The sequence below is a fragment of the Pleurodeles waltl genome, chromosome 3_2 (genome assembly GCF_031143425.1).
Source record: "Pleurodeles waltl isolate 20211129_DDA chromosome 3_2, aPleWal1.hap1.20221129, whole genome shotgun sequence".
In the NCBI taxonomy this organism is placed as follows: domain Eukaryota; kingdom Metazoa; phylum Chordata; class Amphibia; order Caudata; family Salamandridae; genus Pleurodeles; species Pleurodeles waltl.
This window is the reverse complement of record NC_090441.1, coordinates 32,051,065-32,077,456: the sequence shown is the minus strand read 5'-3', so window position 1 is coordinate 32,077,456 and position 26,392 is coordinate 32,051,065. Positions and strand designations below refer to the sequence as shown.

The following is a 26,392-nucleotide window of genomic DNA, read 5'->3' as shown; positions in this document are numbered from 1 at the left end:
AATTTCGGTAATAGCGGAATACATTCCGGGCATTACCAATACAACAGCAGACTGGAACTCTCGTTTCCTTCGGGATGGCAGCAACTGGAGGCTCAAACTGAACATTTTCCGAGCTCTCCAACTTCGGTGGGGGACATGTCAGATAGATTTATTTGCATCCCGTTTGAAAAGCCAGGTTCCTTGCTTCTTCAGTTGGAGGCCGGACCCTCAAGCGAAGGGGACGGACGCGTTCATGCAGTTATGGCCGAAAGACCTTCTTTATGCCTTCCCTCCTTTTGTGATGATTCCTCGCGTCCTGGCACAAGTGCGTCGCCAACGCTCGGAAATCATTCTAGTGACCCCGTGGTGGAGTGCTCAACCATGGTTCCCTTCCGCAATGAACCAGTCATGCGACTTTCCGGTGAGGATCCCGTGGTCGGTGTACCTTCTTCTAGATCCATCGAACAGTTCTCACCCTCTGATCCTTCAGGGGCTGTTAACTCTGATGGCATGGAGACGATGGCAAGTGCCTGGAGTTTCGGATTCAGCATTGTTTTTCTTATCCCAATCTTGGGCCCCCTCCACTAAGAAGAGATACGAACAGGCCTGGAGGAAGTGGATACGTTGGTGCGACACAAGGAGTGTGGATCCCTTGGGGTCAGAGATTCATGTCATAGCCAATTTTTTGTCTGAATTGGCCTCTCAGGGTTTAGCTTATAGGACAATTAACAATTGTCGTTCAGCTCTGTCAGCAGGACATCCCCATATTCAGGGGAGACCGGTAGGAGAACATCCCTTGATTTGCAAGTTGCTTAGAGGCATTCGCATGGTAAAACCCCCCTCAACCAAAGTATACCTCCTTATGGGATGTTAACATTATTTTACATTTCCTTAGAAATTGGCCGGATAATGACGTACTATCTCGCAAACAGTTATCCGCAAAGTTGACTATGCTGTTATGCTTACTCTCCTGCAGAAGGGTCTCAGATGTTAAAGCTCTGGATTTATCAGGTAGAGTATTCACTCCTAACGGAGTATCTTTTTCCATTTCTAGACGTACAAAAACTGCATCCAAATGTATTTCATATCCATCTTTTCCGCATAACAAGAAATTATGCGTGGTTCAATGCTTGAAGAGTTATGAGGATGTCACTCGAGAATTCAGGCAGAATGTTTCGGGTCAGTTGCTGATTTCCTTACAAAAACCGTTTAATCCGGTCACTGCAGCAACCTTGGCCCGTTGGGTCAAATGGTTATTAGCCGAATCGGCATTGACATAAGTGTTTTTGGGGCTCATTCGGTTAGAGGAGCTATGGCCTCCAAAGCTTTTGCGACAGGAGCCAGACTTGAAGACATTATGGCTGCAGCTGATTGGTCAAACGATTCCACTTTTAAAGTTTTCTACCACAAACCTATTGTGGACGTGGTGTCGGAAGTAGTTAATAGACTTTGAACTAGCATAATCCGAAGCCTCCGGTCCGGACATAGAATTAAAAATTTTCTAGCTATCGCGTCAAGAATTTTAGATTCTATTAAGGACATGGAGGCGAGGATTATCCCACCCAGCTGTACATTTATATCATTAGTGTGATAAAGGATGTATTGTAATTTTATGTCATTTATATGGTAATTGATTAAAATCGGTTTAACTTAAAACGTGAATTATGTACCCTCCCATGATATCCGATATTAGTTGATCGTTTTGTTTTCACTCAGGGACACCCAGCACGACATCATGAAGGACTTCAACGAAGCATCGTTAATGCAGTTATCTTTCAACGTTGGGAGTTATTTACAGAGATCTGGCAAGAATTTCGTTATCAAGTTCCGCAAGTTTGGTCTGTTTTCCCGCAAAGAAAGAGGAAGGACTATAGAGTTCTGGATATTTATGGACAGTGCTCGTGCTAGGATTGGTGGGCTAAGGCTCATGGGACTTGTAGTTTTGAAAAAATTGTTGTTTTTATTGGCTGCTGTGTTTATCAGTAAAGTTAGAGAAAGCATAATCCTCGCCTCCGTGTCCTTAATAGATTCTAAAATTCTTGACGCGATAGCTAGAAAAATGTTAATCCTTCCCTAACTTTCACGACAAGCAAGGGGGTGCAGAAACCCCCTCAGAGAATTCGGCGGCCTCAGGGCAATCAAAACAATGAAATTCCAAAACACAAACATAACGCACCCTGCTCACGATGCGCGTCCTCCTCCTCTGCGTCTGGCTAGCCGCGGAGCATGACGGGCGCTCCAACGTGGCTCCTTCCGGCCTAATTATCTGTTATTTACATATCAAATAAGGTGGCCATGCAGTGCACATTCTGTCTCCCTGTGCAGAGTTGTCTGTTTAAATTATTTGCTACAAGTTGGTGAATGGCAGTTTTGAAATATGGGTGGGGGAAAAGAGGGTGGCACTAAGTTTCCCAGCAAAAGCATCCCTTTAAATGTGTTAACATTTAGATGACCTTTCAAAGTTCGCTCTCCAATGATACTCCAAAGGGCCAAACTCTGCTTGGCTGATGGGGTGTTTTAACAGCCAGGGATGTAGGATACAGAAACCACTCAGGCAGTATTGGTGTCTTCAGTTCGATCTGCGGCCACATGAGAAGAACACACTTGTGAAAAAATTCCTTTGTCTTCTGGTATTTCTCACATTTAACATATGCATGAACGATCAGCAGTGTCATCGAGACTGGCTTATTTCCCAGTCTTATTCCAGAATTTATTTATGTCCTCAACCACGGGTAAAATAGTAAGCTTTGGAATTCAAAGAGTTCTTCCTACTAATTAATAATTGTGCTGAAAATGAGCTGGATCCTCACATCTGCTTTGTATATACTTTCTGTGTATGATTTTTTTCATTTAGTCTTCTGAGCTTTTATGAAGTCAGAGAGTATTCTTGTAAGAAATAAGCACTCTGTCTACTTATGTCCAGATGCTGCAGGCCAACAGATCCAATAATCATCTGCTGTGTGACAAAAATCTTTAATTTACATAGTTAATGGTGTTTATGGATGGGGCTGTGGACGACCAAGTAGTTTTTAATAGACATAAAATGCATCATTAGGATAGTTCAAAGCAACAGCTACGCTTTCTCTAATTTGCTCAGTCCCCCACTAGTTTCATCTCAACAAGTAATAATAATGTGAAATTCAGATCGGCCAACAGGGATGCACTTGTGCGAATCTATAGGATGTCTCTAAAAATACCCATTTCAATGACTGCTTTTTTCTTGATTGAAAACTGGTACAAAACCCGTGTCCACTGCAAATATGGCACCCAAATATCAACATGCAAAATGTTATATGATGTATGTTCTTTAGCTGAGTGCATAGTGAGAATAAGAATTTTTGTGATATCAAATGAATAAGCATCTGGTGCGTTCTTGTTGAACTAGTAGCTGTTGGTATTGAAAGAGTGAGATCTACAGTTAGGGTAATACACAGAGAAAAAAAAAAGGTAGAAGTAAAGACGGATATTGATAGATGAACAGAGATAAACATCTCGATAAAGATCCCAGACTTTGTTTCATCATCTCTCCTGGTCTGTCTTTCTCAGTCTTTTCATACTCTCCATTTCCCTGTCCACCTATTATGCTCCATTTCTCCCAGCTTCTCCCCCCCCCACATCTCTCCATCTTCTCTCCCTGACTATTAAGCGTTTTCTCTCACTCGCCTGGTCTTTCTCTGTCTCGCTTTCCTTGTCTCATGGTTTCCCCAGACCTTTCTCCGTCTATCCATTGCCATCTCGGTTTGCCTTTGTTTTTTTTAATCTCAGCTTCTCTTTTTGGGTGTACCTAGCTCCGTTTTATCCTTGTATCTCTTCCCAGCTTTGACTTCTATGTTAATCCTGTCAGGCCCCCCTTTCTCTCTCACTGCCTCTCATTTTTCTTTTATTGTCTCCCATTGTGTTTGTCTGTCTCTAAATTGTCTTTGGCAATATTTTCATTGTTGATGCAGTGAGAGGAAGAAGATAAATGGAAGTGCTTTAGTTATGTGCGGGGCCACTGGAATTATGTGTCAGACAGGATCAAATTATGCAGCAGGGTTGACCAGTTTATGTGTCAAGAAAAGTCCAGTTATGCATTTACAACACTAATAGTTCTAACTCAACAAATGCGAGGCCTATTGCATTGCAGATGCTTGTTTAGCCATGTCACCCAACTAACAAGCACATACAATCGCTACTTACAAAAACTTACTAATTGCCCTCAAATGCACTCCCATCATTATATCCCTACTCCAAACTACTGAGCATGTAAGAAATCAAGAGCACAAACCTAACTAATGCTGAAAAGATAGATAAAATACTAATCTACCATTAACATCTAATCCTGTGTTCTAGAGTTGCATACTACACTCCACAAAACACTTAAACTTCTCATTAGTAAGTAGTAAGCGATAAATAAATTCAAGTTACAATTACCCGTTACTGCCAATCTAAATCATCGTATCTAAGCTCCACCTCCAGATTTTCAAGCATTTATTTTCCCATACAATGTACACATTATATTCTTACCGAGTTTCACAATTTAACTTACTGCTAATATAAAAGGATCAATGAGGCCGTTGGCTACATGCAAATAAATGAAGAACACCAATGCTGGAGATTACAGGCAAGTATACTGCTTTGAATTAAAACTAAGTGGGAATGGAGCTCGTCTTATTAAAACAGGCTTCAACAGCTCACTGCTGTCTATCTTGAAGTAACCAACTCTAAGGAGTTATCGTAAACACTTTCTTTTCAGGTACCCCTAATGCTTGCATGAAATTCATGTTGCTAAATAATTAGACAACTTATAGAAAGTCTGGCATAAAGTGCATCAGTTTTTCAGGATGTTTAGAAAAAGAAGTTTCAGACAAACATTATGATCAAGCTGACATTCACATCTATGTTATTTATCCTACATATGGAGTACATAGCATCTTATTTTCAAATAGGTCTACAATTTCCATCTTTGCTTTCTATTACGAAAGCAACATAACTAAGGCTCTTAATGTTTGTTTGATCTAAAGACCATTCAACAAACAATGTGTTTCTCTGAAACAAAGGCTTTTCAGCAAGTTTTATAACTACAGGGGTGTCTGGTTTCTTTAGGCGGAGGGGCTCTCCCTCCCAACCCAATTATCCTACTATGTACCATCCACACTGGGAAATCACATTAAAAGCAGTCTATTGTAATTATCAGTGTGGATGGTACATAAAGCAGGAAAACAAGATGTACTTGACAGACAGCCGATACCCTGTGTTGGAGATTTGAAATCCTACTACTAGGATGAAGTGATTTAAACCCTCAGGTATCCATGATGTCAGCAAGTACCTGAAGCCTATGTTTCCACACCAAGATGATGCAAATTAGCATCACTTTTTGCAGAAGCCCCCAGGAAGTGTAAGCATCAGCTCGGGACATGGCTGATGCCAGTTATTAATGGATCCCCATCCCACTCGTCCAAGTCGTCATAGTGTGGGGTCAGTAGGCATGGACCTGGATCCCACCCTATGACGATTTGAGAAAGGTGGGGTTGCCCTGCCCTCGGAGCCTCCAAAATCCCTCTTCCCAGCCACTGTCACCCACCACTGCGGTCCAACTAGATCCTAAAAAAATAAATAAATATATAAGTATTAGGCTGCAAGTTAAAGAGGAGCTTTGTGCCAAGGCCATCACCTGCTATAGTCAATGGTGGCAGCAAGAATAGTGGCCTTCAGTCATTGGTTATGTTCCAGCACTGCACAACTGTGATAAATATCCAGAATGATTGTATCAGTTCCTGTTGTCTGAAACGGGTTCTCTGCACACCACCTCTGAACCTCAAGGCTAGTCTTATTTACTGACAGGGTAAAAACCTAGCATAGCACCTAGAAGCAGAAGAGTGAGGCTGTTCGGACTATAGAAATCAAAAAGAATGCTAGAATCTCTTGTTTTCTTTTTATCTATAACTTGCTCCGCTATATTAATGTCCATATCCTGCGTGGTTGCCATTAAAGTTTCACGCACTAGAATAGGATTTTTAAAGGAATTAAAATACATATTCTGTTGTAATACTACAAAAGAGGGTTTGTAGCTCCACTTGTCTCCGAACGTATTATAGGATTGACCATTACCAGGGAAACTCATGCAGTATTGCTCCCTGGGTTCCGTATAGGTTGCAGTTATAATTCAGGTTAGCACACTTATTAAGATGTTCGGGCCTGCAGGTTCGAAATCAGACACGTCCAACTCTAGGTAGACCCTTGAGAATGCATCGGAGTAGCACTTTGTGTGCATTGTTATCCGTATTGCTGCTCTGCAAATGTGATGTAGTATTTCCAAGTCCAGCATGCACAGCTGGGACCTCTGCTACTCACTTGTATGTCAGAATCACGCATTCCAGTGCAACGCATGTAGTTATGTGTGCGTTACAACGAGAATGCCATTACTACACATATCCCTTACTTACCATGCATGCCTTTACAACAAATTATGTTGTAAAAGCATATGTGTTTTAAAGGCATACGCGTGGTAAAGGTCCTAGCGCGACTTCACCTCCCCCCACCCTCAGTCAGAAAATGCCTCTCCCTGAACCCTAGATTTGTCCAACCCTATCCCCCACCCCGAGTCCTAGTCTTTCCACCCCAATCCTGAAAACCTAACCCTCCTACCCAGATCCTAGAACAGTACCCCCCCCCCCCCCCAAACCCCTGCCCTAAATCCTAACCCCTGACACTTCCACAAAACACTAACCACCCCACCCCCAATCTCCCGGCCCCAAGTCTGTAAACCGCCTGACCTAAAACCTAACCCCATCCCCCTCCCTAAAAACAGCACCCCGTCCCCAACCCCCCCCGCACTAAACCCAAAATCCGTCCCCAACCCCCTATAAACCTAACTCCCTCATCCCTTAAACAGTAACCACCCCCAGCCCATTCCCCCACTCCAGAAACTATCTCCCCCACCCTAAAACCTAACACCCCCACCCCAAAACAGTACCCACCCCAGGCCCAACCCGCCCCGCACTTAGCCTGAGAACCACCCCCCCCAAAAACAGTACTCCCACCCCACCACTTAACCTGAAGACCACCCCCCCCAACCCTAAACCATAACCCCCCCCAAACCCTCTTCTTAAAACAGCACCCCCCAGACCCAATCGCCCTTACCTCACTCCTAAGGCACATTGCAGCTCGTTCTGAGGAAACAGAATGATCTATCATTTTTCTCTAGTGACACTAATAGCCTTCACCGTCATTACAAGGAATAACCCTTATGATGCATACCATTACAATCATCGTAATGGTATGCGTGGTAAAGGTTATTCGTTGTAATGATGCATGTGTTGTAACGCATGCAAAGTAAAGGATACACCCCACCCCCCGTAATGCCTATGACACTTCCCTGTCCTTTTGTATTTTTTTTTTTTCACCAGCAAAACAATTTTATCTAGCAGAACTCACTGGTCCATCTAATACATAAGCAGCTCCTTGGTTTCAAGGGTATGTGTAAAGAAATGGCTCCCTGTTGCAGTTACCCCCCACTTTTTGCCTGATACTGATGCTGACTTGACTGAGAAGAGTGCTGGGACCCTGCTAACCAGGCCCCAGCACCAGTGTTCCTTCACCTAAAATGTACCATTGTATCCACAATTGGCACACCCTGGCATTCAGATAAGTCCCTTGTAACTGGTACTTCTAGTACCAAGGGCCCTGATGCCAAGGAAGGTCTCTAAGGGCTGCAGCATGTCTTATGCCACCCTAGAGACCCCTCACTCAGCACAGACACACTGCTTACAAGCCTGTGTGTGCTAGTGAGAACAAAATGAGTAAGTCGACATGGCACTCCCCTCAGGGTGCCATGCCAGCCTCTCACTGCCTATGCAGTATAGGTAAGACACCCCTCTAGCAGGCCTTACAGCCCTAAGGCAGGGTGCACTATACCATAGGTGAGGGTACCAGTGCATGAGCATGGTACCCCTACAGTGTCTAAACAAAACCTTAGACATTGTAAGTGCAGGGTAGCCATAAGAGTATATGGTCTGGGAGTTTGTCAAACACGAACTCCACAGCACCATAATGGCTACACTGAAAACTGGGAAGTTTGGTATCAAACTTCTCAGCACAATAAATGCACACTGATGCCAGTGTACATTTTATTGTAAAATACACCCCAGAGGGCACCTTAGAGGTGCCCCCTGAAACTTAACCGACTACCTGTGTAGGCTGACTAGTTTTAGCAGCCTGCCACAAACCGAGACATGTTGCTGGCCCCATGGGGAGAGTGCCTTTGTCACTCTGAGGCCAGTAACAAAGCCTGCCCTGGGTGGAGATGCTAACACCTCCCCCAGGCAGGAATTGTCACACCTGGCGGTGAGCCTCAAAGGCTCACCTCCTTTGTGCCAACCCAGCAGGACACTCCAGCTAGTGGAGTTGCCCGCCCCCTCCGGCCAGGCCCCACTTTTGGCGGCAAGGCCGGAGAAAATAATGAGAAAAACAAGGAGGAGTCACTGGCCAGTCAGGACAGCCCCTAAGGTGTCCTGAGCTGAAGTGACTCTAACTTTTAGAAATCCTCCATCTTGCAGATGGAGGATTCCCCCAATAGGGTTAGGATTGTGACCCCCTCCCCTTGGGAGGAGGCACAAAGAGGGTGTACCCACCCTCAGGGCTAGTAGCCATTGGCTACTAACCCCCCAGACCTAAACACGCCCTTAAATTTAGTATTTAAGGGCTACCCTGAACCCTAGAAAATTAGATTCCTGCAACTACAAGAAGAAGGACTGCCCAGCTGAAAACCCCTGCAGCGGAAGACCAGAAGACGACAACTGCCTTGGCTCCAGAAACTCACCGGCCTGTCTCCTGCCTTCCAAAGATCCTGCTCCAGCGACGCCTTCCGAAGGGACCAGCGACCTCGACATCCTCTGAGGACTGCCCCTGCTTCGAAAAGACAAGAAACTCCCGAGGACAGCGGACCTGCTCCAAGAAAGGCTGCAACTTTGTTTCCAGCAGCTTTAAAAGAACCCTGCAAGCTCCCCGCAAGAAGCGTGAGACTTGCAACACTGCACCCGGCGACCCCGACTCGGCTGGTGGCGATCCAACTCCTCAGGAGGGACCCCAGGACTACTCTGATACTGTGAGTACCAAAACCTGTCCCCCCTGAGCCCCCACAGCGCCGCCTGCAGAGGGAATCCCGAGGCTTCCCCTGACCGCGACTCTTTGAACCTAAAGTCCCGACGCCTGGGAGAGACTCTGCACCCGCAGCCCCCAGGACCTGAAGGACCGGACTTTCACTGGAGAAGTGACCCCCAGGAGTCCCTCTCCCTCGCCCAAGTGGAGGTTTCCCCGAGGAATCCCCCCCCTTGCCTGCCTGCAGCGCTGAAGAGATCCCGAGATCTCTCATAGACTAACATTGAAAACCCGACGCTTGTTTCTACACTGCACCCGGCCGCCCCCGCGCTGCTGAGGGTGAAATTTCTGTGTGGACTTGTGTCCCCCCCGGTGCCCTACAAAACCCCCCTGGTCTGCCCTCCGAAGACGCGGGTACTTACCTGCAAGCAGACCGGAACCGGGGCACCCCCTTCTCTCCATTCTAGCCTATGTGTTTTGGGCACCACTTTGAACTCTGCACCTGACCGGCCCTGAGCTGCTGGTGTGGTGACTTTGGGGTTGCTCTGAACCCCCAACGGTGGGCTACCTTGGACCAAGAACTGAACCCTGTAAGTGTCCTACTTACCTGGTAAAACTAACAAAAACTTACCTCCCCCAGGAACTGTGAAAATTGCACTAAGTGTCCACTTTTAAAACAGCTATTTGTCAATAACTTGAAGTATACATGCAATTTTGATGATTTGAAGTTCCTAAAGTACTTACCTGCAATACCTTTCGAATGAGATATTACATGTAGAATTTGAACCTGTGGTTCTTAAAATAAACTAAGAAAAGATATTTTTCTATATAAAAACCTATTGGCTGGATTTGTCTCTGAGTGTGTGTACCTCATTTATTGTCTTGTGTATGTACAACAAATGCTTAACACTACTCCTTGGATAAGCCTACTGCTCGACCACACTACCACAAAATAGAGCATTAGTATTATCTATTTTTACCACTATCTTATCTCTAAGGGGAACCCTTGGACTCTGTGCATGCTATTCCTTACGTTGAAATAGCACATACAGAGCCAACTTCCTACACCTTGGCTCCAGAAACTCACCGGCCTGTCTCCTGCCTTCCAAAGATCCTGCTTCAGCGACGCCTTCCAAAGGGACCAGCGACCTCGACATCCTCTGAGGACTGCCCCTGCTTCGAAAAGACAAGAAACTCCCGAGGACAGCGGACCTGCTCCAAGAAAAGCTGCAACTTTGTTTCCAGCAACTTTAAAGAACCCTGCAAGCTCCCCGCAAGAAGCGTGAGACTTGCAACACTGCACCCGGCGACCCCGACTCGGCTGGTGGCGATCCAACACCTCAGGAGGGACCCCAGGACTACTCTGATACTGTGAGTACCAAAACCTGTCCCCCCTGAGCCCCCACGGCACCGCCTGCAGAGGGAATCCCGAGGCTTCCCCTGACCGCGACTCTTTGAACCTAAAGTCCCGACGCGTGGGAGAGACCCTGCACCCGCAGCCCCCAGGACCTGAAGGACCGGACTTTCACTGGAGAAGTGACCCCCAGGAGTCCCTCTCCCTTGCCCAAGTGGAGGTTTCCCCGAGGAATCCCCCCCCTTGCCTGCCTGCAGCGCTGAAGAGATCCCGAGATCTCTCATAGACTAACATTGCGAACCCGACGCTTGTTTCTACACTGCACCCGGCCGCCCCCGCGCCGCTGAGGGTGAAATTTCTGTGTGGGCTTGTGTCCCCCCCGGTGCCCTACAAAACCCCCCTGGTCTGCCCTCCGAAGACGCGGGTACTTACCTGCAAGCAGACCGGAACCGGGGCACCCCCTTCTCTCCATTCTAGCCTATGCGTTTTGGGCACCACTTTGAACTCTGCACCTGACCGGCCCTGAGCTGCTGGTGTGGTGACTTTGGGGTTGCTCTGAACCCCCAACAGTGGGCTACCTTGGACCAAGAACTAAGCCCTGTAAGTGTCTTACTTACCTGGTTAACCTAACAAATACTTACCTCCCCTAGGAACTGTGAAAATTGCACTGTGTCCACTTTTAAAACAGCTATTTGTCAATAACTTGAAAAGTATACATGAAATTTTGATGATTTGAAGTTCCTAAAGTACTTACCTGCAATACCTTTCGAATGAGATATTACATGTAGAATTTGAACCTGTGGTTCTTAAAATAAACTAAGAAAAGATATTTTTCTATATAAAAACCTATTGGCTGGATTTGTCTCTGAGTGTGTGTACCTCATTTATTGTCTATGTGTATGTACAACAAATGCTTAACACTACTCCTTGGATAAGCCTACTGCTCGACCACACTACCACAAAATAGAGCATTAGTATTATCTCTTTTTGCCACTATCTTACCTCTAAGGGGAACCCTTGGACTCTGTGCATGCTATTCCTTACTTTGAAATAGCACATACAGAGCCAACTTCCTACATTGGTGGATCAGCGGTGGGGTACAAGACTTTGCATTTGCTGGACTACTCAGCCAATACCTGATCACACGACAAATTCCAAAATTGTCATTAGAAATTCATTTTTGCAATTTGAAATTTTTCTAAATTCTTAAAAGTCCTGCTAGGGCCTTGTGTGTTAAGTCCCTGTTTAGCATTGTCTTTTAGAGTTTAAAAGTTTGTTAAAAGTTTGAAATTAGATTCTAGAAACAGTTTTAGATTCTTTAAAAAGTATTCCAACTCTTAGCAGAATAATGTCTGATACAGAGATGAATGTGGTGGAACTCGACACCACACCTTACCTCCATCTTAAGATGAGGGAGCTAAGGTCTCTCTGCAATATAAAGAAAATAACCATTGGCTCCAGACCTACCAAAATTCGGCTCCAGGAGCTGTTGGCAGAGTTTGAAAAAGCCAACCCCTCTGAGGATGACTTCACAGAGGAAGAAATTAGTGACTTGGAGGGCAATTCCCCCCTTCCAGTCCTAAATAGGGAGACCAGGGCCTCTCAAGCCCTGTCTCCAAAAATGATAGTCAGAAATGTTGCTTCCCTCACAGGAGGGTCCAGCATTTCTGAAATCACTGAGGATGCTCTCAGTGAGGATGACCCCCTGTTAGCCAGGATGGTCAAAAGATTGGCTTTGGAAAAGCAGCTCCTAGCCATAGAAAGGGAAAGAAAAGAGATGGGCCTAGGTCCCATCAATGGTGGCAGCAACTTAAATAGGGTCAGAGATTCTCCTGACATCCTAAAAATCCCCAAAGGGATTGTAACAAAATATGAAGATGGTGATGACATCACCAAATGGTTCACAGCTTTTGAGAGGGCTTGTGTAACCAGAAAAGTGAACAGATCTCACTGGGGTGCTCTCCTTTGGGAAATGTTCACTGGAAAGTGTAGGGATAGACTCCTCACACTCTGGAAAAGATGCAGAATCCTATGACCTCATGAAGGGTACCCTGATTGAGGGCTTTGGATTCTCCACTGAGGAGTATAGAATTAGATTCAGGGGGGCTCAAAAATCCTCGAGCCAGACCTGGGTTGATTTTGTAGACTACTCAGTAAAAACACTAGATGGTTGGTTAACTGGAAATGAAGTGTGTGACTATGTTGGGCTTTATAATTTGTTTATGAAAGAACACATTTTAAGTAACTGCTTCAATGAAAAGTTGCATCAGTATCTGGTAGACCTAGGTCCAATTTCTCCCCAAGAATTGGGAAAGAAGGCAGACCACTGGGTCAAGACTAGGGTAACCAAAACTTCCACTGGGGGTGACCAAAAGAAAGGGGTTACAAAAACTCCCCAGGAGAAAGTGGGTAACACTAGAAACAAAGAAAAAGAGTCCTCTGTAGGCCCCCAAAAACCAGAACAGGTGGGTGGGCCCCAAGACACAACCCAAAACAAAGGTGGGTACCAGGGTAAGAACTGGGATGCCACTAAGGCCTGGTGCCACAACTGTAAACAGTCTGGGCACCACACCAAGGACACTTCTTGTCCCAAAAACAAACCCCAGAACAAAATTCCTGGGGTAACCAGTGTAGCCATGGGAGATGACTCCTCAGATGAGGAGGTCTTCCTAGCCTTCAACTGGAAACAGGGCCCAACAGGTGAGTTGGAGATTCCAGAGGGAAGTAGACACTTCCACCACCTACTGGTGAATGGAATCCCAACCACTGCCCTTAGAGACACTTGTGCCAGTCACACTATTGTGCATGACAGGCTGGTGCTCTCAAACCAGTACATCCCAGGTGAGACTGCCAGGGTAAGAGTTAGCCTAGACAGGGTCACTAAGAGGCCTGTGGCTTTAGTGCCCATAGAAGTGGGTGGCACTCTTAGCTGGAGAAGGGTAGTAGTCAGTACAGACCTCCCCCTTGATTGTCTCCTTGGAAATGACTACCCAGAGGTTAGTCAGAGATCAAGAGAGGAACTGGTCCAGTGCCAGTCCTCTCCCAAGGATTCTGGAAGTCCTGCCTCTGCAGTAAATGCAAGCAGGCCCCAGAAGAAGAAGAAAAGAAAACAGAGTAGGAAGGGTGGACAACCTTTAGCCAAGGTTACAGCAAGCCAAGGAGATTCTGCTCCAGTAGGGGAGAACTCCAAAAATGGCCCTGATAAAGTCCAACCTGACCCACAAGAAGTCCTGGCTAGTCAGGCAACTGTTAAACCTGAGTGGGTGGCTCCTCAGCTAACAGAAGAAAGAGTGGAAGAAGGGTGTTTACTACAAGATGTGGTAACCCCCCACTCTAATACAGCAGACAGGCAACCTGAACCCAAAGAGGCCTGTAACTTAGCCCCTTCCCTTTTAGGTGAAGAGCTAAAGGTGTGGTTCTGGGCACTGACAGCTGTCAGTGGCCTCTGCTGGGAGTTAGCCTTTATGGCTGCACTATCCTTAGCATGGTGGTCTGACCCCATGCCAAATAGCAAGTTAGGCCCCCTGACCCTATTGGTCATGGTGGGGTTACTCCAGCTCTGGGTAACCTCTCTGGGTAAGCTAGGGGTAACCCTGGCCAAGATAAGGTTAGCAGAGGTGGATACCTCTAAGACCAAAATAGAAAGAATGGGTGGAGACATTGAAGAGGCAGACAAGAGGCAATTCAGACTAGGTCCTATCACTGTGGAAGTAGGTCAGTTCCTCAAAGGGAATGACCTGAACAGAAGGATGTAAGGCAGAGTAGGCCCTGCAACTAACCAGCCTATTTCTCCTACTCTTCCTCGCCTGACAGACTAGGAAGACTCTCCCAGCTTGGGCTGAGTCTCCTGGCCTGTGGGCTGGGGGGGGCTTGTGTAAAGAAATGGCTCCCTGTTGCAGTTACCCCCCACTTTTTGCCTGATACTGATGCTGACTTGACTGAGAAGAGTGCTTGGACCCTGCTAACCAGGCCCCAGCACCAGTGTTCCTTCACCTAAAATGTAACATTGTATCCACAATTGGCACACCCTGGCATTCAGATAAGTCCCTTGTAACTGGTACTTCTAGTACCAAGGGCCCTGATGCCAAGGAAGGTCTCTAAGGGCTGCAGCATGTCTTATGCCACCCTAGAGACCCCTCACTCAGCACAGACACACTGCTTACAAGCCTGTGTGTGCTAGTGAGAACAAAATGAGTAAGTCGACATGGCACTCCCCTCAGGGTGCCATGCCAGCCTCTCACTGCCTATGCAGTATAGGTAAGACACCCCTCTAGCAGGCCTTACAGCCCTAAGGCAGGGTGCACTATACCATAGGTGAGGGTACCAGTGCATGAGCATGGTACCCCTACAGTGTCTAAACAAAACCTTAGACATTGTAAGTGCAGGGTAGCCATAAGAGTATATGGTCTGGGAGTTTGTCAAACACGAACTCCACAGCACCATAATGGCTACACTGAAAACTGGGAAGTTTGGTATCAAACTTCTCAGCACAATAAATGCACACTGATGCCAGTGTACATTTTATTGTAAAATACACCCCAGAGGGCACCTTAGAGGTGCCCCCTGAAACTTAACCGACTACCTGTGTAGGCTGACTAGTTTTAGCAGCCTGCCACAAACCGAGACATGTTGCTGGCCCCATGGGGAGAGTGCCTTTGTCACTCTGAGGCCAGTAACAAAGCCTGCCCTGGGTGGAGATGCTAACACCTCCCCCAGGCAGGAATTGTCACACCTGGCGGTGAGCCTCAAAGGCTCACCTCCTTTGTGCCAACCCAGCAGGACACTCCAGCTAGTGGAGTTGCCCGCCCCCTCCGGCCAGGCCCCACTTTTGGCGGCAAGGCCGGAGAAAATAATGAGAAAAACAAGGAGGAGTCACTGGCCAGTCAGGACAGCCCCTAAGGTGTCCTGAGCTGAAGTGACTCTAACTTTTAGAAATCCTCCATCTTGCAGATGGAGGATTCCCCCAATAGGGTTAGGATTGTGACCCCCTCCCCTTGGGAGGAGGCACAAAGAGGGTGTACCCACCCTCAGGGCTAGTAGCCATTGGCTACTAACCCCCCAGACCTAAACACGCCCTTAAATTTAGTATTTAAGGGCTACCCTGAACCCTAGAAAATTAGATTCCTGCAACTACAAGAAGAAGGACTGCCCAGCTGAAAACCCCTGCAGCGGAAGACCAGAAGACGACAACTGCCTTGGCTCCAGAAACTCACCGGCCTGTCTCCTGCCTTCCAAAGATCCTGCTTCAGCGACGCCTTCCAAAGGGACCAGCGACCTCGACATCCTCTGAGGACTGCCCCTGCTTCGAAAAGACAAGAAACTCCCGAGGACAGCGGACCTGCTCCAAGAAAAGCTGCAACTTTGTTTCCAGCAACTTTAAAGAACCCTGCAAGCTCCCCGCAAGAAGCGTGAGACTTGCAACACTGCACCCGGCGACCCCGACTCGGCTGGTGGCGATCCAACACCTCAGGAGGGACCCCAGGACTACTCTGATACTGTGAGTACCAAAACCTGTCCCCCCTGAGTCCCCACAGCGCCGCCTGCAGAGGGAATCCCGAGGCTTCCCCTGACCGCGACTCTTTGAACCTAAAGTCCCGATGCCTGGGAGAGACCCTGCACCCGCAGCCCCCAGGACCTGAAGGACCGGACTTTCACTGGAGAAGTGACCCCCAGGAGTCCCTCTCCCTTGCCCAAGTGGAGGTTTCCCCGAGGAATCCCCCCCTTGCCTGCCTGCAGCGCTGAAGAGATCCCGAGATCTCTCATAGACTAACATTGCGAACCCGACGCTTGTTTCTACACTGCACCCGGCCGCCCCCGCGCCGCTGAGGGTGAAATTTCTGTGTGGGCTTGTGTCCCCCCCGGTGCCCTACAAAACCCCCCTGGTCTGCCCTCCGAAGACGCGGGTACTTACCTGCAAGCAGACCGGAACCGGGGCACCCCCTTCTCTCCATTCTAGCCTATGCGTTTTGGGCACCACTTTGAACTCTGCACCTGACCGGCCCTGAGCTGCTGGTGTGGTGACTTTGGGGTTGCTCTGAACCCCCAACGGTGGGCTACCTTGGACCAAGAACTAAGCCCTGTAAGTGTCTTACTTACCTGGTTAACCTAACAAATACTTACCTCCCCTAGGAACTGTGAAAATTGCACTAAGTGTCCACTTTTAAAACAGCTATTTGTCAATAACTTGAAAAGTATACATGCAATTTTGATGATTTGAAGTTCCTAAAGTACTTACCTGCAATACCTTTCGAATGAGATATTACATGTAGAATTTGAACCTGTGGTTCTTAAAATAAACTAAGAAAAGATATTTTTCTATATAAAAACCTATTGGCTGGATTTGTCTCTGAGTGTGTGTACCTCATTTATTGTCTATGTGTATGTACAACAAATGCTTAACACTACTCCTTGGATAAGCCTACTGCTCGACCACACTACCACAAAATAGAGCATTAGTATTATCTCTTTTTGCCACTATCTTACCTCTAAGGGGAACCCTTGGACTCTGTGCATGCTATTCCTTACTTTGAAATAGCACATACAGAGCCAACTTCCTACAGTATGCAAGGCATTTTTTTGCTACTTCGATTCTGAGAGAATGCCACTAGAGATACTACAGTTGAAGAGAAGCCCATGAAAGGCACTTTAGGGCCAAAATAATAGAAGCAGAAATTAGTTTTGATAGATCAGGTCCGATGTGCACCTTTGCATCAGCCAAAGTATTACAGTTATGAAGGCTGGCCTCAAAGACATACTTCAACTCAGTTTGAATGCAGTTATCAATCCAAATCTCTCATGAGACTTTGCCTGGATTCCCTGTTTGGGATATGTTCAGGATCAGAATCCAACAAGTTGACGGAAGAGTGAGTTAAGTTGTTGTAAAGCTCTCACTGGACTATCAGTCAGCACCTTACAATAATGTACAGCACAATAGACACAGCTTATCAATTGACACACACTTGCAGAGGTTCAAAGTACCCAGATCAGGTAAAAAAAAACAACAAAAAAAACTCTTCTGTACAACATGTGTTAAAGCTCTCCCCGTCTGTGCAGAAACGCTTTATATACATGTGGAGAACCTCTGTGCACTTCCGAGCCTCCTTGAGTCTGTCTCTATTTCCAGGTTATAGGGAGCAGATATGCAACTCTACTAGAAAATGCAACAAATCTGCAAAGAATGCAGGAGTGCAGGCCAAAGGTCCATAAATGTATCTGTTTGAGAGAGAGGTCTAGCAAGTCAAGAGTATGTGTTCTTGTTCAAACTGACAGTGTCAGATTTATAGCTTTAGGTTGGGGAGGGAGAGTCTTTATAAACCTGGTTTTGACCAGGCACAGCTGACAATTGCTGTGAAAGAAGCCAAGAAAACATTTGTTCAGCTACTTCTCAGGCAGGTACTTACTGGTACAGCTGTTGACACTCCGAATAGACATACAAACTACTGTGAAACTCACAAATCATCAATTAACTCGGCTTACAGGGATTCCTCAACATTTTCAATGGCTGCAGCACAGTTGTCCCAGGGGAAATCTTTTAATCACAATGAACATTGATGTCACTGCTACTCACGTTCGTGTTAATGTACAAGCCGCAGGGGCACAGAACAAAGTGACTTGTAACTGTGAGGTTATTCCTAGAGGAAAGGAGAGAAAAAAAAAAAAAAAAAAAGACATATAATCTTGGTCCTTTTTAATGCAAGGAGCTCTTTAACAGTATTAACAGCGGGTGGAGAATTGAGCATCCTAAGTCATGTGGTATACAAGTCCTTAGGAAACCTTACCTGTTACATACTGGACAGACAACCTGGTTTTCTGTATTGAGCTCGATAACAGAGTTGAGACACTCCTCTTCAAAACGAAGGACCCGTTCAATTTCTTCAACCATGCACTGTTCTGTATTCAAAGAAAGCTCTCAAGTGGTTATGGTCTTGCTGTGGGGGTCTCAATCATAACGTTTTAATCATTTTACATTCTACACACCAGCATGTCAATTTTTTTATTCACTTTATCTCTGGATTAAATCAGTTTGCACAGGTCCATTTCTAATTCCATTTGTACTTGTGTTAACAAAAACACCAAAGAGGCAATGACAGATTTCTTAGTTTAAATATTTACATACAGACATCACTGCAGAACTTGTGCTCAATAAGATCCAATTTAAGTAGATCTTTATCTTCTCTATGGTTCTGGGTGGAATTAGACCTAGGAGCTGTGCTATCAACAATACACCCTTTCTACCTGCATGTTAAGCATGTACATTAAAAGGTCATTCCACATAGCCATTGAAAGCTTCCTAATCTTCTGTGAAGCAGTTTAGCATGAAAGTTGCCCTACCTTCTTTCGCAACAGTCACACACCCTCCAAATTGGCTATGTATGCAAGATAGTCCCAGAACACTGCTAAACCTCGCTCCCTTATAACACACGGTAATGATATATCCAGATCACACCCTCAAAACAGTTAGGACACAGGGGTGGCATCAACCCCCTCCCCCGCAGCTACAATCTCTATTCATCTTCTGTTTTAATCTATCTACCGATCCCCAAAAGGTTACCTGTAACTCAAAATACCAAAGTCTTTTTAAAATACTCAATCTCCCATTTGAAGCAGAGCACAACTAGACTGCAAGACAGCATAGCAACGGAGGGGAAAAACCTTGGGATCTGAAAACTCCAATCTCTCCCCCCCCCCCAACCCCTACGGCATTCTCTGCAACCCACGAAAGCCCATATAAAACTTTCAAAACCCTTGGCTAGCTTAGTCCACCATTTAGCTACAGGAAAGTCAATCACAGATGGTACTGCTATGCCTAACCTATTCCCTAACCTAAGAGTGCACCACACTTCCAAGCATAGGATTATACTTTATCCATGAAGGACTCTGCTCTTGAAATGCATTGCTCACACAACAATGGAGAATACTATCTGGGAGGGTAGGTTTGCCAATTAGAGGGGGAAATTGAGGACTCTACTAGGGAATGACGGAAGGGTCTCCCATAACGGTGGGACTGACCTCCCAGACGTCGGGCCTATTAATGGATTTCAGAACTGGCAACCATAACCGATTGAGCACCCGCATCTCAGAGGCGCTCGACATGGGTTGTAACAAGCACTGTTACACACCTGGTCACACCAGTACCATAAATACAGAGGGAAGGGCTTTTGACAGTTGCTGCTGGGTACGCAGGTGGCACTGGAGACCTGGAAGAAAGCCACCTGGTGTACAGAATGGGCGAATAAGGTGACCTGAGTAATGCTTGTGTGGGAAGGGACAATGATGCGGGAACTGGGAAAAAGTCAAGGGATTTGGGGCATGCAACACTCTTGGAATCTCTCAGATTGGGGATCTCTTGGAAGATCAAGATGGGAAGCCACTTACCTCCCTTCAGAGGGACTACCACATGCACCCAAACCAATACTAAAATAAGCGCAGTTGAAACATGCTTGGCAGGCAGATGGGCTAGGAGAACTAGACATAGCCAAACATGCTCACCTTGAGGTTAGCTTGCTTATGGAAGAGCTTGAAATAAAGGCCATCTCCCTCACCTACAAAAAACAGTCAATAACATGCCCGACAATGGGGAAGCTGAGAGAAAGGTGGGTAAGGGACATGGGAGAGACTGACAATGTGGATTATGAGGCAGCTCTGATGCACTCAAGGGATGTGGCCATCAAGTCCAAGCTATGGCTGATTCGGCTCAAACTACTACATAGGGTCTTACTGGGACAGAGAGTGGCTACAGAAAATGGTATCTCCGGACTAAGATGCAACGGAGCAAGGGGGTGCAGGGAGCGAACCTTTGTGCACATGCTCTGGGGCTGCCCAGCTGTCCAGGCATATTGGCAGAAGGTGGTGAGGGAGCTCTGCAACATACTGCGAGTCCACATTCCTCTCAAGCCTAAGTACATTCTACTCTGTGTCCCAACTGATGTTGATGTCCCACTGGCCAAACTTTCAACCTGGGACACCTTGTGGCTAAGACATAAGACTTTGGTCCCGACCTTTTGGGAAATGATGGCAGGGATGGACATGTCAATGGCAGCAGAAAGTCACTTATAAGAGTAGAGTATGCCCACGTAAATTTATCAAGGTCTAGGGGAGCGTGTTAAAGCATTACAAAGTGGATCCTGCTGATGAGACCAATCATGCACTGCAACATAGCTCCAAGTTTGTACTGTAATGTCATTCAGGTTATCCACAAATCTTATCCTGTTGCTTGATGCCCTGTACTCAGTCTACATATGCTGATGCCCTGATTCCCTGTGATGTTGCAAACTGTTCTGGGTGCAGGTTCACGCACTTTGTAGGGCACAAAAAATTATATTATATATATACAAAAAAAGAAAAAACACACCACACACACACACAAACACCTCACCAGCCTTTCAAAAAGAAATCCAAAACAATTTTTTCAACCTTGTAAAACATTTCTTCAGCCAGGAAGTTCAGCAATATCTCCCAATTTGTAAAGCTACACCATGCAATTGTTTCCTTTAGGAGCATTTTAACCTACGCTTCTGTTGCCCAATAGGATTCTCACCCATTTCTAGATTTTAATGTGGTTACCAAAATGTTGTGCAAAATGTCTCTCTGCACTCAATTTAACCACTTCTTAAAGTGGTCAGGCAGATTATGCAGTTAGCGGCACATAACACCGTTTCAAGAGGTAACTGTATTCATTCATTGGTAATGGAATGCACAATCGGAACATACCTTCTAAAATTAACTCTTGTTTAATTTCCTCTAGCAGGGCCAGTTCATCAGAATCTTGTAGCAAACCAAAAACCTGCAATGAAGATTAGAATTACTCAAAAGACATGTATATATAACAAACCAAATTACAATAAACAGAGCAATGGGAGGACTGATGGAGAAAAAAAAAAAAAAAAAGTGGTTTCTGAAAGGCAAAATGCGTCAAATCTGATGAAGCGTAGGGTGTCAGAGTTACATTAGAGAATGGTGCCACAGAAGCGCATGCACTACAAAATGACCGTCATCATGCTACAACAGCTTTCATTTCGACTTTTTTGTTTGACTAGGGATAAACAGTTAAACAAGAGTAAATGGGGTCATTTGAGGAATCACATTTAGTCTAAATTCTTCAGTACTGGTGCAACTACTTGGTCCATTCTTAAATCTTTACTAAGGGCCTCATTACGAAATTCCGCCAAACTCACTAATTCAGAAGACCGCCAGTTCGGTCTTACGTCTGCTGGCCCCATTATGAGTTTCCTGCTGGAACATTGACAGCGGCTCGTAATCGAGCAGACAGCAATGTTGCAGTGCGTCGGGTAAGACCGCACCAGTCGCGTTTCTCACTGCCTGTATCTCAGGTAGTGAAAAGCGTGCCATGGGGGCACCTGGCACCCAGTCACCACCACCTTGCAAAAGCTGGCACACACAGGAATCTGCTTGCAGCGCTGCCCTGGCGGATTAAGACTGCTGGCACCGCCAGGCCATTGGCCGGTGAAAAAGTGGTGGTCGGAACATGGCGCTTTCGCCAAAGTCATAATGTGTAGAGCACTATGTGAATAAATTACAAAGACTGGAAAATATTATGAAGAGCTGTACACATATTCTTTCCTTTTTGGACTCTCAGCAATGTTGTACAGTTTGTGAAGTGACCGTGGCAATAATTTTTCTTGTAAAATTACTAGATTATTGAATTTACTACATTTCAGTGAGTGCCTCACATATTTTTTATAATGTGGCTGTCGGACTGCCACATTGGCAGTCCGCCCATGAGCGCAAGTCTGGCAGTCTTAGGACCGCCAGACTCATAATGAGGGCCTAAATCTCTATAGGAAACTATCCATTTAGAGGGCACAGATTCAAGCATAAGTAGTCATTTAAGGAGAAACTGCCCTCCCAATATAACAGACACGAGACAAAGAATCTACACACAAATGTTCACACTCTTTAGATATGGGTAGGGGGAAAAAAAAAAAAATATATATATATATATTACACCCCACCCCCCCAAACATTTTATGCACCCCCTTCCCAAACATCCGTGGTTAGTTTCTGGACCACTTAGGTAATGTTAAAAAAAAAAACGGTCTTAGGTCAACAGCATATTCATGATGGTAACCACAATTAAACAAAGTCCTAAAACAAACAGTCTGCTTTCAGAAAGTAGTCTGGCCGGAAATTGGGTTTCTCATTTTCCACTGACAAATGTCATTTCACCTCTGAAGTGCTCCATCTCTTAACTCAAGCACCTCGCTTTTACAGAGGCTTCCACTGGGGGAAAGACTCCAGATTGATGTGCTATTCAGACAAATGCCTTCCATTTGTACACTGTGACTTACGCAGTACATGTGTCCACGGTCTTGAAGATTTCTCAAGAGCTCTCCTACTTACACCAGCAAGCATCTTTTACCAAGGTTTTAACAATTGAAGCAACACTACTGTCTGGCAAGGCAGGTACAGGCCAAACTCCAACAGCACCATGGAACGTAACCCTGGAACAGTAATCCAACAACATGTTTAGTCCTGTCATTTACCATTCTGTGCTGAATGTGGACACCGGACAGAGAAGAGCAGTTTAAAACCAAAGCGAACTGAAGAAAAACTCTTTTGTATAAAGATCTTCTGATCCACTACACCTGGGCTGTACGTATAGTGTTACTAGTTGGACTCAACCCACCCACTTGTCTGGAATATGCTTTGAGTACTGAATACAACTGACATCTTAACACTGAAAATCATGGGACCAAACTATTGCAAACCTACAACTTTGCAAACATTCGACAGGAAAACATTTTAGCTTTCCAAACCGGGCAAGAGTCAATTAGAAGGATCTCTACTACATTCTATATAACCTCTGGGTCAGTTTGAAAGGGGGGGGGGGGGGGGGGGGGGGGGAGGAAGAAGAGAAACACCCATATTATATATTTTACACACACACACACACACACACACACACACGTGTACAATTTAGGAGGTTTCATAATAGTGAAGTTACTGCCCCTTCAGGCCAATAAAACATTATAAGTCTGAGTAACTTAGGTATTTTCAGTTGTGTATGTACATTTATGGGCAATAGTACCTTAATTTACACCTGCCAGGAGTTCATAAAACAATTCCTGGCAGGCATTAATGCAGAGGTCTCCAAACTTTTTAATGCCGCGCCCCCCCCAGTTGAAAAATAAAAATCATTGGGCCCCCTTCAGAATTTTTTACAATTATTTTATAAACATGGCAATGTTTAAATATGTCTAAACCTATTTAAACATTGCAGTTAGGTATTGTTACCTTTTTAAAACTGCAATAACATGCTTCTGCTTAAAACAAAGGCCTGTTATCTGAATAATATTTATTTTGGCCAGAGTCTGGGGCCCCCCACGGGATCACTTGAGGCCCCCCTAGGGGGGCCTGCCCCCCAGTTTGAAGACCTCTGCATTAATGGATTTATTTTTGCAAGATGTTCCACCATGAGTATGGAGCTATCTATAGACATAAAAGGGCGTGAGAAGTGGGCATTAAGGAGAGGTTAATGCCTTGCAAGTTTGTGAAAGAGGTAGTAAACTCCAATCAATCAGACTTCTTCCCATCCTTGAATGGCCAGGAATTTACTTCAGCTAAAGGCTGGAATAACTGTCCAGAATGGGAAGGATAAAGAGGGATATGGTGGCAGAGAAGAGACTGGGGAGGAAAATAAACCTTGCATTTGCACGTCAGGCTTGATTCATCATGCTTAAATCTAGACACTGGGGGAATAGGAGCTTGTGAGACTGGTTTGAAGACATTGAGGAGAATGTCTGCTCGTGGAGGAATTTTTCAAGTGCGCTATTAGTAGGGTTAGTGAATGAGAACAAAAATAAGAATTGAAAAATCACATTCAGGAAGCGAGGCAAGACAACATGCAATTTTACTACTTTTGTGAACCAGCCCTTCTAGGTTCAGGAAAAAAAACAAAAAAGCAATCCAGATCAGAATGAACATTTATTCATAAGATCAGTTTATAAAAGTGGCTCATAAAGAGCTTCTTCAATGAATTCATGATCAGAAAAATTAGATCCAAGAAAAAAAGGCATGTGTGGTTTGAAGCAGACCTGTGATAAGTCTCCCTTCCTCCAGAGCGAAGGCAGGTTGGTGTTTGTGAGCTGCAGCTCCTGCCACTCCTCCTCCATCACGTCCTGCACCAGAAGGGAGCGCCGCAAGCCACCTCGCTCACCATCTGACACCTGGCGGTATCGGTCAAGAAGGCGTGAACGGCTGTTCTTCAACCGCTCCACACATCGCTTCAATGAAGAAAGAGGGAACAAAATGAAGATTAGGAGGGACCAAGTGGAACATGCATGGCTTGCATAGAACAAAATTAAAATGTAACAGAAGAACAAGTCTATTATTAATGGGTGTACATGGTGTTCAAATCAGAGCTCATGTTAAGAATCTTCATTTTAAAAATTCGATCAAACCTTTCTGCTTGCTATTTGTCATTTTTTCATCAGCTTTAATTACACAAGTTTCACCAGAAATAAGAATTATGGGGACACATTTCAGAAATAAAGTTTGTTCCTTTTACTGGTGTTTTGTGTCAAGTCATACATACCAAAAACTTTCACTAAGAGATCGTGGAAAAGGTTATCGACTTAGTACGACGGAGTAGGTTTGTTAAAGAAACAAAAACACAAGTTGGTTTAAAACTAGCCTTCAAGGATCCAGATGATATACCTGCAAACCAAAGTTCTTGAACTCAAGATCTGACAACATATGTATGCATTAATTAAGAGTGTTGGTGAAGTAAGTGGCACAACATAACTCACTATTGCAACTGAAGATAAATTTGCATGATCCCCACAGGAAGCCACTGAAAAAAATTTGGCAACCTTTCTGGTGACAGAAATTAATCTTTAACATTTCAACAGCAGCACACATAGTAGGTTTCTGGATTTTTTTTGAAAAAAAAAAAAATATATATATTATATACACACACACATACAGGTGTATATATATATATATATATATATATATATATATATATATATATATATATATATATATATATATATATATATATATATATATACACACACACACACACACAGGTTTGCATTCCCATCAAGTTTCCTACAATCTAGGGTGAGCTTACAAAACAGGGGAAGTGACACCCGCTTACCCAACCATTATCTATTACCACTGTGCAGCAGTTCACCAAGCCTGGCCAAATGTGTGGCTGTATGTGAAGGATCAGGAACGTTCACGAGGCCCAATATGTACCCATGCATCCCAAATTTGATTACATTTATTTGGGCATCCTCTGTCTTCATGTATTTTTTTTTTTTTTCTTTCAGCCAATTTGCACCAATCCATTTAGTGCAAGACAAAGTTTCTGATATTTTGAGATTAAGTCTTCACCCATTTATTTAGAAGGGTTCTTTTGGGTTAGTTGGGCGCACTGCCTACACTTACACCATGCACCCCATGACCGCCTAGTAGCTTTGTATGCATGAATGTTCCCTGGTAATGCGAATTAAGGATTCTCACATCTTTTCAACCATCTATCAAAGTAGACCAAGGATGTGGAGCAGCACAAGTTGTAGCCTGTGCGTACTGCAGTATCACATGAGCCCTCCAACACTTCCGGACACTCCCCAAAGGCCCCTAGGTTGCCCTCACAAGCCTTCCTAAGGGACCTCAAGCAATCAGGGGAGTTGTTCAGGATATTCCCTGTGGAGGGCATCTAGAGGGATCATGTCTCCTCCTTCCACAGATTCCCCAGCTTAAAATACCCATTAGGTCCCGTTTGACAAAACCCCTTAGGTGGCTTACAGTTGATAGTGTCACTGCCCCACAATGGCATTTCAGCAGTAAATTTCCCCTTCAAGCCTAAACATGCTCCTCTTCATATAGAGACCACGGTTTTGGTATCGGTGGGAAAATCTGGTGGTTTCCATCTATAAAGTGTTGCAAGGTAGTCTCTCTCTCTCTCCCAGTTTGTGTCTGTTCATTTTAACTGCAGGCTCAGCTTGTGCTGCA

The 26,392-nt window shown here is 45.2% G+C and overlaps 1 protein-coding gene across 2 annotated transcripts in view; it reads right to left on the bottom strand.

The window, feature by feature from the left end:
* The window catches only part of RPAIN (RPA interacting protein), a 46,482-nt gene that overhangs the window by 8,880 nt on the left and 11,210 nt on the right, over window positions 1-26,392 (bottom strand). For both annotated transcript variants that reach the window (XM_069226672.1, XM_069226673.1), the window contains exons 2-5: window positions 24,466-24,654; window positions 21,122-21,194; window positions 18,190-18,301; window positions 17,979-18,042 (exon numbers count right to left, since the gene is read on the bottom strand). In XM_069226672.1, coding sequence (XP_069082773.1) covers window positions 17,979-18,042; window positions 18,190-18,301; window positions 21,122-21,194; window positions 24,466-24,654 — 438 coding nt within the window. The remainder of the gene's footprint in view (window positions 1-17,978; window positions 18,043-18,189; window positions 18,302-21,121; window positions 21,195-24,465; window positions 24,655-26,392) is intronic.